This window comes from Miniopterus schreibersii (genome assembly GCF_964146895.1).
Source record: "Miniopterus schreibersii genome assembly, chromosome: 2".
NCBI lineage: Eukaryota > Metazoa > Chordata > Mammalia > Chiroptera > Miniopteridae > Miniopterus > Miniopterus schreibersii.
This window is the reverse complement of record NC_138102.1, coordinates 73,825,051-73,839,653: the sequence shown is the minus strand read 5'-3', so window position 1 is coordinate 73,839,653 and position 14,603 is coordinate 73,825,051. Positions and strand designations below refer to the sequence as shown.

The 14,603-nt window shown below is 37.7% G+C and overlaps 1 protein-coding gene across 1 annotated transcript in view; it reads right to left on the bottom strand.

The window, feature by feature from the left end:
• GTF2F2 (general transcription factor IIF subunit 2) overlaps positions 1–14,603 on the bottom strand; it is a 135,563-nt gene that overhangs the window by 54,013 nt on the left and 66,947 nt on the right. Inside the window, exon 5 of the mRNA XM_081124600.1 lies at positions 3,041–3,122. Within this exon, the coding sequence (XP_080980726.1) occupies positions 3,041–3,122 (82 nt within the window). The remainder of the gene's footprint in view (positions 1–3,040; positions 3,123–14,603) is intronic.

Genomic DNA, 14,603 nt, shown 5'->3' with positions numbered 1-14,603 from the left:
TCTTAGCTTATCTCCCTGCTTTCAGTCTTTATACTACGGCCAGGATGATCTATCTAAAACACAAATCCCTTTACCTTTCATCCAGCTTAAAATTTTTCAGTGCCTTCCTAATAGCTGTAGCACACACAAGTCCAAATTTCTTACCACATAAGATGCTTTAGCAGGTCCTTTAAGGATATATATTTCAAACCTTATCTCCTGTCATTCATTTACTCCACAAATATGTACTGACTACCTACATACTTATAATGAGTTATTCCAGACCTTTGGTGTGTGTGTATTAGCGAACAAAACAGATACATACACACACAAAGACAAAGCAAAAAACAAACTATGAGAGCTTAAACTGCACTAGAGCAAAGATGGCAATAAATACAAATTATATTGGACATACATTAGAAAGTGTTATGTGCTATGTAGAAAATACAAGTATACAAGAAAGAAGGATGATCAGGGTAGGCCTTATTAAAGTAAAACCTGAGAAGAGACTTGAAAGAGATGAGGAGATGAGCCATGCAGTTATCTGGAGAAAGTATGTTGCAGGCAGAAAAGGGCATCCGGTACAAAGGCCCTAATACAGAAGTGTGCCTGCAGTGCTCATGGACTATTAGGAGACCAATGCGGTTGAAGCAGAGTAAAGGAAGAGGGGAGATGGAGATGAGGATGGGGAGAAAGGGGAGGGGACGGCAGAGTGATCATGCAGGCAATAGTAAGGGCTCGAATTTTATTCTGAGTAATAGAGCAAGCAGTGAGAGTGACATGTGAGCAGAGGAATGGCACAATTTGACAGATTTTAAAAGAACTGCTCTGGCTACTGTGCTGACAAAGGACTGCCATGAGGCAAAGGTGGAAGCAGGAACTCTGCTAGGAGGCTACCGCAGTGATCTAGGTGAGAAATGATGACAGATCATGTGGGTGATGAGAAATGGTCAGACTCTAGATGTGTAATATTTTAAAGGTAGTGTTAATCAGATTTTGCTTACACAATGGATGTGGGGTATGAGGGAGGAGTCAGGAATGTGATCAAGGTTTCTGGACTGACAAAATGGGAGGACACAGTTAACTCAATGAGAAAGATGCTGGTGGAGCAGGTTTTGGGGGAAAGACTGGAAGTTCAGTTTTTGACATATCTAAAATGTCTACTGGACACTGAACCAGGCTCTTGGGTATATAAGTTTAGAGTTCAAAGAAAAAAGTCTGGGCTGGAGTTTCTGTTTGTTCTGCCTCAAACAAATCCTGCATTGCAGGCCTGGAGAACTCTAAGCAGGTCTCTAAAGTATTCCCAAGTCTTTGTGCCTGCAAGTCTCTGTTTATAGTGTTCTCACTCCTGTGTCTTCCCACTTGGTCAAAAACTCTCAGTCTTCAAGACTTTGGTATCATCTGCTTTATGAAACTCAGATGATTATCATCTCCTGAAGCACCCTGTTTCCTTAAGTGACTTAAGTAACTGAAATATGCATTAACTGGTCTTTTAGCATACTCCAAACACTAAACAAGTTTAATTTCTTTTTTGTTAAGAAAAAAGCAGCCATTTCATAAACGCAGGTGACTTGCCTGCTCATTGTCAGAAATCTTTAAAAACCTTTAAAGAAAATTAAAGACCACAGAAAAAATTCTTGGCAAGCAGCTCAGTAACCAGATTTTGCATTTTCCAATTTCAGTAGTTATTTGAAGACAGATCTTCAAAAAGACTTTACAGGCTAAAACAAAAAAGAGAAACATCTTCTGCTTAAGTTCCAAAGCTATTTTCTGTTACAAAAAATTTTTTATTTTGATTGTCACACTTTTACTTGCTCTGGGGAGGCACTTAAATTAGAGGAATTATTGAACAAGAAAACCAGTCTCTTTGTTTCATTCTCAAGGGACAAACTTTAATCTAATTGAGAAAAGGGGGAAAAATTAAAAAGATGATGTGCAATTTAGAGATGATCCAGCTCAACCACTCTCTTTGATAGATGAGAACATTGAAATCCGAGAGGATGCTGCTACCACTTGACTAGGTATTCTCAACTACCAGCTCTGTGCAGCTAGACTGCTAAAATGTAAACTCTATGAGGGCAGAGATTTTTGTCTGTTTTTTTTTTCCCAAAGTAAATATCGAAATGAACAAATTTATAATTCTAAACTAATGAGGTTGAAATACATTCAAGATAAACTATAAAACAAGTATAATACATTTCTTTAGGGTTTAAAAATTACTGACTCTTTGAAAATCATAAAATTTAGAGTATCAAGAATTTGCAATCATCATCTTTAAATATTAATCACAAAATGTTAGCCACATACAAAAGTGTGGAAGGGATGACCCAGAAGCAACAGCTCTAAAAAGTAATAAGTTTATAAAATGTTCTCTGCAGATCAAGAGAAAAGGATGATATTCTAGTAATATACTTGCTTTATATAGTATTTTAGATATTCATTATGGGAAAATTATAACCTTTGAAAATAAAATAGTACAACGATATTATTACATAGCTGGTAGAACACCAAGATTTATTAGGACAACTAGAAAAAGAAGTTTAAAAAGTTTGATTCCAGGTTATATTAACACAGTAGCTTAAAGTACCCCAAGTAAGCAGCACAGGTTCTGAAAGTTTCCCTGCCAAAGAAACTCTTACTTGGGCTTTTTAAAAACTGAAGTATAATTGACATATAACATATTTTTTGGTGTAGTTTTAGGTGTTCAACATAATGACTTGATAATCATATACACTGCAAAATGGTCACAATACGTGGTTAATATTAGTCACCATACATAGTTACAAAATTTTTTTTCTTATGATCAGAATTTTTAAGGTCTACTCTCTTAGCAACTTTCAAATATGCAATAAAGTATTATTAACTGTAGTCACCCTTCTGTACACTACATCCCTATGACTTTATAACTGGAAGTTTGTTCTTACTTGGTCTTAAAACCAAACAGCTTTTGAAAAAACGCTTCCAATAATAACATAGTTGCAATCAATAGGCAATCTAACATATGTATTTCAATCCCCAAAAGGAAATGTCAGGTATTATTTTTAAGTTAAGAAACACCAACCTCTTTAATCTCATGTAGTTTTCACTTGCAGCAGGTCGGCATTCAGCTCTTTGTACCACTATTCCTTCCAATGAAAGCTTATCTTGAATGGAAAGAAAAAATTAACAAATGTATTCAGGGCTAACATTTATCATTTTCAAAATTGTATTCTGATACATTAACTACAGTAGTAAAGATTACAATAAAATATAATAATAAAAATCAAAGAAACAAAAGGAATATGTTTTTAAATTTTGCAATTACAGTTTATATTCAATATTAGTCTGTATTAGTTTCAGGTGTACAGCGTAGTGGTTAGGCATTCATATAATTCATGAAGTGATACCCCCGATAAATCTAGTACCCACCTGGCCTCATACATAGTTATTATGATATTATTGACTATATTCCCTACGCTGTAATGTACATCTCTGTGACTATTCTGTAACTACCAATTTTTATTTTTATTTCCTTTTTTTTTTTTTTAAATATGTCTTTATTGATTTCAGAGAGGAAGGGAAAGGGAGAGAGAGGTAGAAACATCAATGGTGAGAGAGTCATTGGTAGGCTGCCTCCTGCACATCCCCAACTGGGGATCGAGCCCACAACCTGAGCATGTGCCCTGACCGGGAATCAAACCCCAATCTCCTGGATCATAGGTCGATGCTCAACCACTGAGCCACGCCCAGCTGGGCCCAATTTGTATTTCTTAATCCCTTCACCTTTTTCACCCAGTCCCCCAACCCCTCTTCCCTCTGTTAACCATCAGACTACTCTGTATCTGAGTCTGTTTCTATCTTGTTTATTTTTTCAAAAGGAGTATTTTTAAGTTTATAGAATTATTGGTCAGAAGAAAGAAAAACCTTATTCTTGGCTGGTAAAAAACTGGGCTTCTGTCAGGTTTCTTTATTGGGCTGTTGCAGTCCCTTGCCAATAAACAGCTTTATGCACTTAGCTCTTTCCAAAGAAGGTGGCTTAGGCTTCCAGTGAAGATGGTGGCGAAGGTAAACGCAGTACTTGCTGCCTCCTACAACCACATCAAAATTACAACTAAAATACAGAACCACCATTATTCAGAACCATCTGACATCTAGCTAAATAGAAGTCCTACAATTAAGGAATTAAAGAAGCAGCACATCGAGACTGGTAGGAGGGGTGGAGGCACAGGGCAGAATCCAGGAATAGACTGGTCCCATAGCCACCCACATGAGGCGGTTTAAAATCAGGAGGGATATCTTGGCTCTGGAGATCCCAGACCCACATCAGGCCCCCCAGCCCAGGGTTCCATTGCCAGGAAGAGAAGTCCCCTTAAATTCTGGCTATAAAAACCAGTAGGGATTGAGGCTGAGGGAGGCTGACGCTATTGGAGTCCCAGCCTCTTAAAGGGCCAGAGCACGAATTTAATTGGACTTATTCCCTCTGAGCTCCAGGGCTGGGGCAGCAGCTTGAAAGGAGCCTGGGACATTCAGGGAGAAACTAACTTGCCTGGAATCAGGAAGAAAGCTGGAGGGGGCACTTTTCTCCCAGAAAGAAATGCTGGAAGAGGCCACTGTTCCTTTGACCAGCCCTCCCTGCACAGAACCGGCAGGCAGGCGCCATTTCTGAATCTCCATCAACCTGGCTCACACTTTTCACCCTGCCCTGGTGATTCCCTGAGACCCTGATCCTCCCTACTTGCAGGATCATCAAAGCCATTTCCAGAGGCTTTTCTATACAATTGGGCTCTCTTGCCTCATGCTTCGGACTTTCCTAAAATCTCTCAAACAAATAGCAGCTGGCCTCAGGGTGCCCCATACTTCTTGGTAACTGGCCCCAGGCCGGCACTAGTGGCAGCCCATTTGGTTAATAGCTTGGCCTCTCCTGGGCACCTCCAAGCCCAATACAAGTAGCAGCCACCTACAGATTGCTGTGTAGCTCATGCTGGGTAGCCCTGGGTAGGACACAGGCAGAGGCTGATTTTGCACCTCCCAGGAGGCCCCAGAGACAGTGCAACCAGTGGTCAGCTTCAACCACAATGGATTACAACCCTACCACCTCCACAAGTGACATACTCAAAGGGTAGACTCAGTGAGCACCAAAGCCCCATTGAAGCAAGTCCTGCTCCATAGAGTCAGCTCCTACACAGCAGCTCTTCCACTGTACTCGCAGCTGATTCTTGCAACTGACTGGCCTGGGGGCCAATCCCTCCCAGTGACGCCAACATCAACCAAGGCTCAACTACAATAGGTCAGTACTCACAGCTCACACAGGGGCATACTTGGAGTGCTCAGCTCAGGTGACTGGGGAGGCTGAGCCGCTGGGCCCTACAGGACACCTACTACATAAGGCCACTCTACCAAGCCCAGGAGACATAGCAGATCTACCTAATACATAGAAACAAACACAGGGAAGCAGCCAAAATGCAGATACAAAGAAAGTAACAAATGAAAGAACAGGAGAAATCTCTGGAAAAAGAACTAAATGAAATAAAAGCAAGAAAACTGCCAGATACAGAGTTCAAAACAATGGTACACCCAATCAGAAGAGCAAAAAGAAAAAAGAATCCAAAAAATATGAAGACAGTATAAGAAGCCTCTGGACTTCTTAGCATACCAACTTCAAGCATACCAACATTCGAATAATGGAGATACTGGAAGGAGAAAAGAGGGAGCAAGAAATTGAAAACCTATTTGAAAAAATAATTACAGAAAACTTCCCCTACCTGGGGAAAGAAATAGACTTATAATTCCGGGAAGCAAAGAGAGTCCCAAACAAGATCAACCCAAAAAGGCTCACACCAAGACACATCATAATTAACCTTTATCGGACGAAAGGGAACTTCGGTTCCTGGCAAGGAGTGGGTCCCGCTGGCCGAATGGGAACTTTTGTTCCCACTTCATTTTGAGTTATTTCTCGTTCCTTCTATGATGATAAGATAGAGGCAAAAAAGTAAATGCCTGCAGAGCTGAATTTAAATGCCCAAAAAAGCTCCGGCCGGGAGACCCCACTACAGGAATTTAAATGCTATCTTTTAAAGGTTAAAATGCCAAAGGTTAAAGACAAAAATAGAATCTTAAAAGCAGCAAGAGAAAAGCAGTTAGTTACCTATGAGGAAGCATGCATACGACTGTCAGCTGACTTCTCAACAAACTTTGCAGGCCAGAAGGGAGTGGCAAGAAATAGTCAAAGTGATGAAAAGCAAGGACCTACAACCAAAATTACTCTACCTTGCAAAGCTATCATTTAGAATTGAAGGTCAGATAAAGAGCTTCCCAGATAAGAAAAAGCTAAAGGAGTTCATCACCACCAAACCAGAATTACATGAAATGCTGAAGGGTCTTCTTTAAGACAAAGCTAATGAACAAAGTAAACTGACGAACAAAATAGACCCTGAGATACTGGAGCATGCAACAGACTGATGTATTTCACAAGGAAGGGGTGGTGGTGGAAGAGATTAACTAAAGAACTTATATGGATATATGTAAAACCCATGGACACAGACAACAATGGGGTGAAAGGCTGGGAAGGGGGTGGAAGTGGGGTGGCAGGGGTCAATGGGAGGAGAAAGAAATTAATTAAATAAATGAAAGTTAAAAAAATAAAGAAGGTGGCTTAGAAGGACAAAATAAAATAAATTGAATATATACATGCATGTGTACACATACACATATATGTAAATAAAATTCTAGGATACACTGTGACTAGAACAGCCAGTGTAGAAAATATTGTGAAACTGGGCAGGTCCATTATCTAGGTTATTCTGTGTACCTGTTCTGCCTGCCAGTTGCTCTGACTTCTTTCCAGCAGAATCATTAACTTGGGTGTGTCCAAACTAGATCTTGAAAAACTATGAATAATTGTTCGAACAGAAGGACAATTTTTCCTACCATTAGAAAGAATTTTCTTGGTGGCCCTGATACAAAATTTAAGAGAAAGAGAAAAAGCAAATGAAAGTTAGCATCTACTGTGTGCCTACTAGGCACCAAGAACTGTGGTGAGGTCACTTAACAGGCCTTTCTTATTTGATAATGTATATCACTATCCCATGACAGTATCAGCTTTTTTACAGTCTGGAAATGACTGTAGTTAGGAACAGCTACGGCTCAGTCATATTTCTGTGAGAATTCACCCAGTTTTTGAGAAGAGAGTCAGGAAATCTTTTGGCTCATCAGCAAGCAATGCATTTATGATGCAGCTCGTCAGGGTGAATGCCTTCATGCATTCCTCTAACATAAACTAAATGCCTACTCTGTGAAGGGCATCATCTAGGCATTGTGGAATCAAAGATGATTAAGATACAGTACTGTCTTCAGGAAGCATGTAGTTCACAGGGGGAGAGAGATAAATTGACCAAATTGTAGAGTGCAGACAGAACCACACCTCCACGATTTATACTAGAAAATCTTTCACAGGGCAACCTTTCTTAATTTTGTCTTCAACATTGACAGGACTCCCTATTGTAGCTCCTATGTTCACAACTGTGAATATACTATGTGTAATTCAATGGTTCAAGAATCCCTTAGTGCAACATATGCAAGCAACAAATCTCAAGAGCAAGATGTCATCATATGACAGAAAGAGCAATGATGAGAAGCATGCCTACTATACACCAAAATATGCCAGGAAGGAAATAATAGTAAGTCCCTAATTATTTTATATTAAATTTAAATTTAAACATATAAAAATAATTTCGTATCATTAATGAATTTAATAAGATTAAGATTAGAAGTTCAATTTTCTTAAAACAAAAACAAATCTTATATTCAATTTTGCTTCTCACTGAAGCTGAAAGTTCTATCTAAAAAACTGTCTTAACAATAAGATTTGGGGAAATTTCAATGTATAAAGTATCGTAAATACATTAGAAAATTCCACTATTAAAGCACATATTAATACTTTTTTAATAACAAAATACATCTAGAATACTGTCCCTGAAAAATTTTTATTTACAGATCCATGTGTTTATTAATGTTGAATACCAAAAGAGATATACCTAATATCGACTGTGAATGTTCCTCACTTAATTTAGTAGTAACTACTGCACATGAACAGGTTAATATTTTTAGTTTCAACGTTCTCCATATAACACTGGAATGGGTAAAAAGTGTCCAAAGCACTTGGCCCATTTCAACGTGGCCACCACTCTCACCACTATTCTTTAATCAAGGTCACCAACACAAAGCAATAAAATTCACTTTCCAAACTATAGTTTTTTTGTCCATCATATCCCATTTTCAAACCTAAAATGGCTTTAAATGCTTCTCAAGTGAAAGGATAAGTCTTTCCACCAACTGGCTGCTCTTAAATAAGGTCCCTTCTCTGTTCACATGTTCTCCTCCCTTCTCTCTTCTCCTCTTAAATACATTTTTAAAAGCCAATTTATATATGATACAGCTCGCTAAGCAAAATTTAAAGCCTTACACACCTTAAAGCCTCGCAGGAACATGTTTTCATATTCTTTCCACTAAACCATGCTTCTTTCCTTCCTCAAGACATTGCTTAAGGTTTCAGGGGAAAGGGATTAAATATTACATTTCATTATTTAAAGCATTTGCACACCACCGATGTTAATTATAGAGCATATTAATTGATACAGGAACCCTTCCTTGACACTACTTTGTTAACTCATTTTTAAAGACCATAAATACTTGAAAAATAATCCATTATTTTGCTCGTACATGTACTGAGTGCCTTTTAAGTAAAAGATAATGCAAAAACATATCAGGAATAACAAAGATAAATGAAACATGGCTCCTGCCCTCAAGGAGCGGAGTCCAGTGCAGCCACTCACAAATGGTCTATGGCATATATTCTTAAAAAGTATTGAGGACCACTGAAGAGTTTTCATTTATGTGGGTTTTACCTACCAATATTTACCATATTAGACACTAAAACTAAGAAATGTTTAAATCAAAGTGAAAAGGCCAAAAAGGCCAGGTATTATTATGAAAGTAGTTCCGATTTCACAGACCCCTTGAAACGGTTTCAGGATCCTGTCCCCAGCAGTCTCCAGATCACATATTGAGAGCTGCTAGTCTAGTTGGATGATAAGACAGGTATACAAATCATTGTAATACACTAGAAGCACTTTTGATAAACCTTATGAAAAGACAAAGACATCCACTTAACACACTTCCAGATTACCAAGACTCTCAACTCCCCTCTTTAAATATGACAGGTACCCACAGCTTACTATACCTTAGTGGACAGGTTAATCTCCAGTACTCACACACACTTCTGCTCCAACTATGCTAGAACCTGCCTATGCTAGTTTTACTGTCAGTAATTATGCAATCTGATTATATACTGCATAATCCCTTTAATTATGAGTATGGGGGAGGGAGATGCTTCTATGAAAACTTGCTTTTTTAAAAATATGTTTTTATTGATTTCAGAGAGAGGAAGAGAGAGGGATAAAGATAAGGGAGAGGGAAAAGGACAGAAACATTGATGGAGAATCATCGATCAGCTGCCTCCTTCACACCCATGTGGGGGATAGAGCCTGAAACCCAGGCATGTGCCCTGACCGGGAATTGAACTGTGACCTACAGGTTCACGGGTCGATGCTCAACCACTGAGCCACACTGGCTGGGCTATGAAAACTAGACGTAATGTTTTGGTAAGACTTCATATAAAGATAAGTTGCTAAAAAACTACTGTTAAATTATATACTGCTTGTATGTCAAATTACGTAGAGACGAGATTAGCAGAGAAACATAAAAGTCTAGAAGGATTCTGCATTCATGTTGTTTCACAGTGTCTAAGTTCTTTTTTTTAAAAAAATAAAATGTTTTTATTGATTGCAGAGAGAGAGAGGAAGGGAGAGGGAGAGAGAAACATCAATGAGTGAGAACCATCTATTGGCTGCCTCCTGCACTGCCCTTTGCCCCCTACTGGGGATCAAGCCTGCAACCCAGGCATGTGCCCTGACTGGGAATCGAACCAGTGACCTCTCAGTGCATGGGACAACATTCAACCAACTGAGCCACACTGGCCAGGGCCACAGTGTCTAGGTTCTTACTCCTTTTTAAAGAAACCAAAACAGAAAACCTAACTCAATTGTGGGTTTAATTTTCACAAGAAAGAGAGCGCAGATGTTCAATCAGCATCCTATACCAAATCAATGACCTACATGAACAACGGTAACAAATGTACATATATAAGTTTTAAGATATAATGTTTAAAGCAGTAGGAATGCCTATTAACATCATTTTATGATTCCCTACCTTTGAATTTAATTGACCGAGTACAGGTCCTTCCATATGGGCTGTGGGATTCTACTGTACAAAAGTAGATTTGTTAATAGTTATAAGGGCTATAAGACAAAGACATACACAGAGTACTGGAATAAACACAAACACACAGATTATGTCTAGAAGGGGATCAAAAAGAGCAGTAACAGAGAAATCAATGTTTGTGCTAGAGCTTGAAAAATGAGTAGAATTTAGACTGGGAGGCAAGTCAGAAGGGCACTGAATGTTGTGGGAACAGTGTGTGCAATGGCTTTCATCTCTCTCTGTTTCTCTCTCACTTGGAATTTTAAACTAAGGGACCCATACCAGAAATTGCTGGAAGGACATGGTCATGACAGCACTCTCAACAGAAGCCACATAAGCTCATTCTACTGAAAGCCTTGGAATGGCTGTTCCTACCTTTGCCTAGGCTTGGCCATTTGTTCAAATCTTCTTTGGATTCTGGGAAATACTCCAAATCCATTCTAAATTCTCACCCCAACCCCCCCACCCCCTTTTTTCTAGATTAGTTTATTAATTGGTTTCTGCTAATTGCAACCAAAAGAATCTTAATGAGTATGAGCACACTTTTGGTGATGGTATTTTATTTATCCATAAAAACGTGAAGGAAAATTTTTAAAAGCATACAAAGCACATACTATAAAAAGAACTGAAGGCTTCTAGTTCAGATGCTGTAATAAATACTAGTGTTACTTTGGAGACATTATTTCACATTTCTGAGCCTCACCAATGAAGTTATTGGGATCTCTGAGATCTCTTTTAAAAAGAAAAAACCCCAACATAACTGGCCTTTCTCTTTAATTAGGGAAGTTTTATTATTTCAGTAGTGTTTATTTTGTTTGCTTTAATACTTTCTAAAAGACCTAAATTTAAATACACTTAAATTTTCTTTTGAGTAAAAATTAGAGAGAAAATGTTTCTTAGAATGACAAAATATTGAGCAGCTGCCCAATGTTGAAAAGCTGCCCAAGACCTGATAATACACAAACTTCTGCTCTAACTCTAACCTTCCTACTCTATCTTAATTTGAGATATACTCTGTGTGGAAGGACTCAAGAGAAGTAAGTGACTGGCACTTTTTTACAAGTTAAAGGCATTCCTAGTTTGAACAAGTTAAAGTAATAAGTGCGCAGGAAGGGTGCTTATTAGCATTGGCATGTAAATAATTAGAGCAGGTATGTTAGGAAGACGTTAGGCATCAGGAAGTTACAGGCATTTATTTCCACAAGACTACTCTGGATCCAGTTCAATGTGGAGGCCTTAAGAGCACTTACAACTCAAGTTAAAACACAGATGAGTGGGCTAGTAACCAAGATTTTGGACTGATCTGCGAGACTTTTGAAGCTACTATCCTGATTCACACTTGCATCACATCTGTCTACCCTGTCTGAAAAAGTAATGAAGAGCAGTTGCATTTAAAAGGTAAATCATTTTCATATTCCTGGTAGTCTCCATTTTCCTCATGTAAAATCTTTTCCTGGCAGATTTGTCTGTGGTTCACAGGTAGGTCTATTAACACAAGCTACTTGGCATCTTAACAAACCAGTTAGGCAAACATGCAATCCCTCTACTTTAAGAAGGTAATCTTTATTCTCTTCAAACTTGTGAATTGATGCTCTGATTTCTATTTAATCTTCAGAAATTTTAGGAATAAAAGATCATGCTCAGATTTCAGTAAACTTACAGAGTCAGGATTTGATTACTTACCTTGAAAGTCATATAAATATTCCCAAAAGTTATCTGTTAATGTAATGTTTTCTTAAAATAATATTCAAATTATAAATATGCCTAATGCTCTTGGAATTCCTAACTTTAAACCAAATATTGAAACCACAGTTTGAGAACTAGATTTAGGGTTTAGAAAATATTTCAACTTCTTCACTCACAGTACTGCTCTTCAACTTTTCCCCTACAGACTGGAAGAAAGAAGGTCGGGTGTACATTTCTTTACAAGGGATGTTGTAATGCTAATCAAAGGGTACCTATGAATATTAAGACTGCCTAGGAATAAAAAGGAAAGTGGCTAGCTAAGATACAAAATCAAAGAAGGTGGCCATAAATATGTGAAGGGGTTTGTTCTATGAGTTTACAGAAACCACAACAGACTTTTGATCAAAGAAATAACTTAGTGACTGAGCATTTTAAAAACAAAAATTTGTATGTTTTAATACTTTCAAAGCAAATTCACAAGTTATCCTTCCTCCTATACTTCAGACTAGTCTCCTTTTCTCTTGTTACACCACATGTATAATTAATCAATATAAAAAGCTCTTAAGTACAGATGTGGGCAAGATGTTGTATAAACAAACATAATCTCTCATCTCAAAGTTGCTTTAAAGAATAAGAAGCTGAATAAAGCCTAGAAATAAAATACAGCTTTATAAAAAATATGAATGCTGTAATGTAATAATAAATGCAAAGCTGCAGGAAAATCGTAGTACTGTAATAGTTTGTTTTAGTTAGACCTTCATCAAACGGTGCAATCCAGCTTTGGCTGCTGCACTTAAAATGAGAAAGAATTGAAAAACAGCAAAGTGATTAAATAGATGGGGGGAAAATCATTCAGGGAAAGATTAAGTCTCCTAGAGAAAAGACTCTCACTATAGATATATTTTAGTTAAATAGTGCCAAACACTGTGCTAGTTGTGGTAGGGTAAAAGGAAGAAAAATACAGATACCCGTGCTTAGAAAGATAACAACAAAGGTAAGGGATACAATATTATTAATGAAATACTTAAGGACGACCGCTGGCTTATTTTTAAATCACTGACTATGATCCAAGTTTTATTACTTTCATCCTGTTCTCTTCATATGTTTAATTAGCGATAGAAGTAATACCATACACTAGTTTAGTTCTTTATGATTTTCAATATACTTTAATAGTGAGTGATCCTCACAACTACAGGGTAGAAACTATACCCCCATCAAGAACTCCTTTGAGATGGAACAAGTTCCCTTTCCTGAGCTCATCAACCTTTAATAAAGTAGTCCTTCAACTCTGACCATTAGAATCACCTGCAGAGGTTTAAAAAAAAAAAAGATACTGGGCTCAATCCTAGAAGGCAAGAGGTAGTGGTATTTTAATAGCCTCCCTATATAATTCTAATATGCAGAATTATACTTCCTACTTTTTTTTTTATACTCCCCCCTTCCTACTTTTCCTCTCCCCGTATCTCTGTTAGTTTTATTTTCTAGGGTAATAGTTCACAGAACTGCTCAAATATTTCATCAAATCTAAGATACTGTCAACTGTAATATTCACCATTATTTTATGTGTCACTAAGAAAGGCAAAATACTGCCATGAAACTTTTACAAGCCAATAACTAACTAACACATACCTGGAATGTCTTAATGTTTCAGAAATGTTAAATGTAAAAAATGTGCAATATAATAGAGTTCCCCATTCCTAATTTCCAATCACTCTACTCTCTCTGAGTAAGAAACTGCATTTGCTCCTATGAACCATCATATCCTGTTCTGCTATTCAGGTCCCTTCTCTCTCCTCCACACCATCTCACCACTAAAGATACAAGAGGATCTAAAGATAAGAGGATAACAGAAGGAACAGTGGTAGGGGACAGCATTTGGGAGCAGAGGCCCATTTGGTCGCTGATTTCAAAGTAATAGTATTTTCATAAATTTAAGTCATGTCCCCCACTTTGAGAATGTAGATAATGGTTATTAACTTATAATATCCCCTTTTCAAAGAGAAGGCAAAATTCTGTTTTGCCATAGAACTATAAAAATGAGTTCAAAACAATTTCAATGTTCATTTCGTGGTTATAGAAGTGCTTGGCTGGTTACAATAAAATTTCCCAGTGAATAATAATGCATAGGCTACACTTCAAAAAAGAGATAACTCATTTTAAAAAACTTAAATGACTCCTACTTACAGAATTATAAAACACAGGTTTCCCTGAAATACTAATCTCCCAAAGTACATTTAAAACATTAGTTAATATGATTTGTAAATTGTTTTCAAGATTACCTCTGAAATGAAAGCAAAGAAATACGGATGGATTTTTGCTGGAATTTATCATTTAGTCTGTCATTTTTATTTGTGCTCCTTTTGACACATAGTGCTTTATTCTTCTCTACACTCCTCAACTGAGGCTAAAAATTTGCCGATATAGCAGAGTTTCCTGGGCTTCTTTGAAGACCCAGTTCAACACTGTAAAACACAAGTGTATTCATTTGACTGGAACTATCCACCCATAATCACCTTCGTGCCAAAGGTTATATTTAGTGAGTCCCAGGAGGACACAAGCATGCCGCATAGTTGGTTAGACACTGTGGTCAATCAGCAACATAAGGTAGGTGAGGTAGTATGCACCTGTATTAGTACAATCCC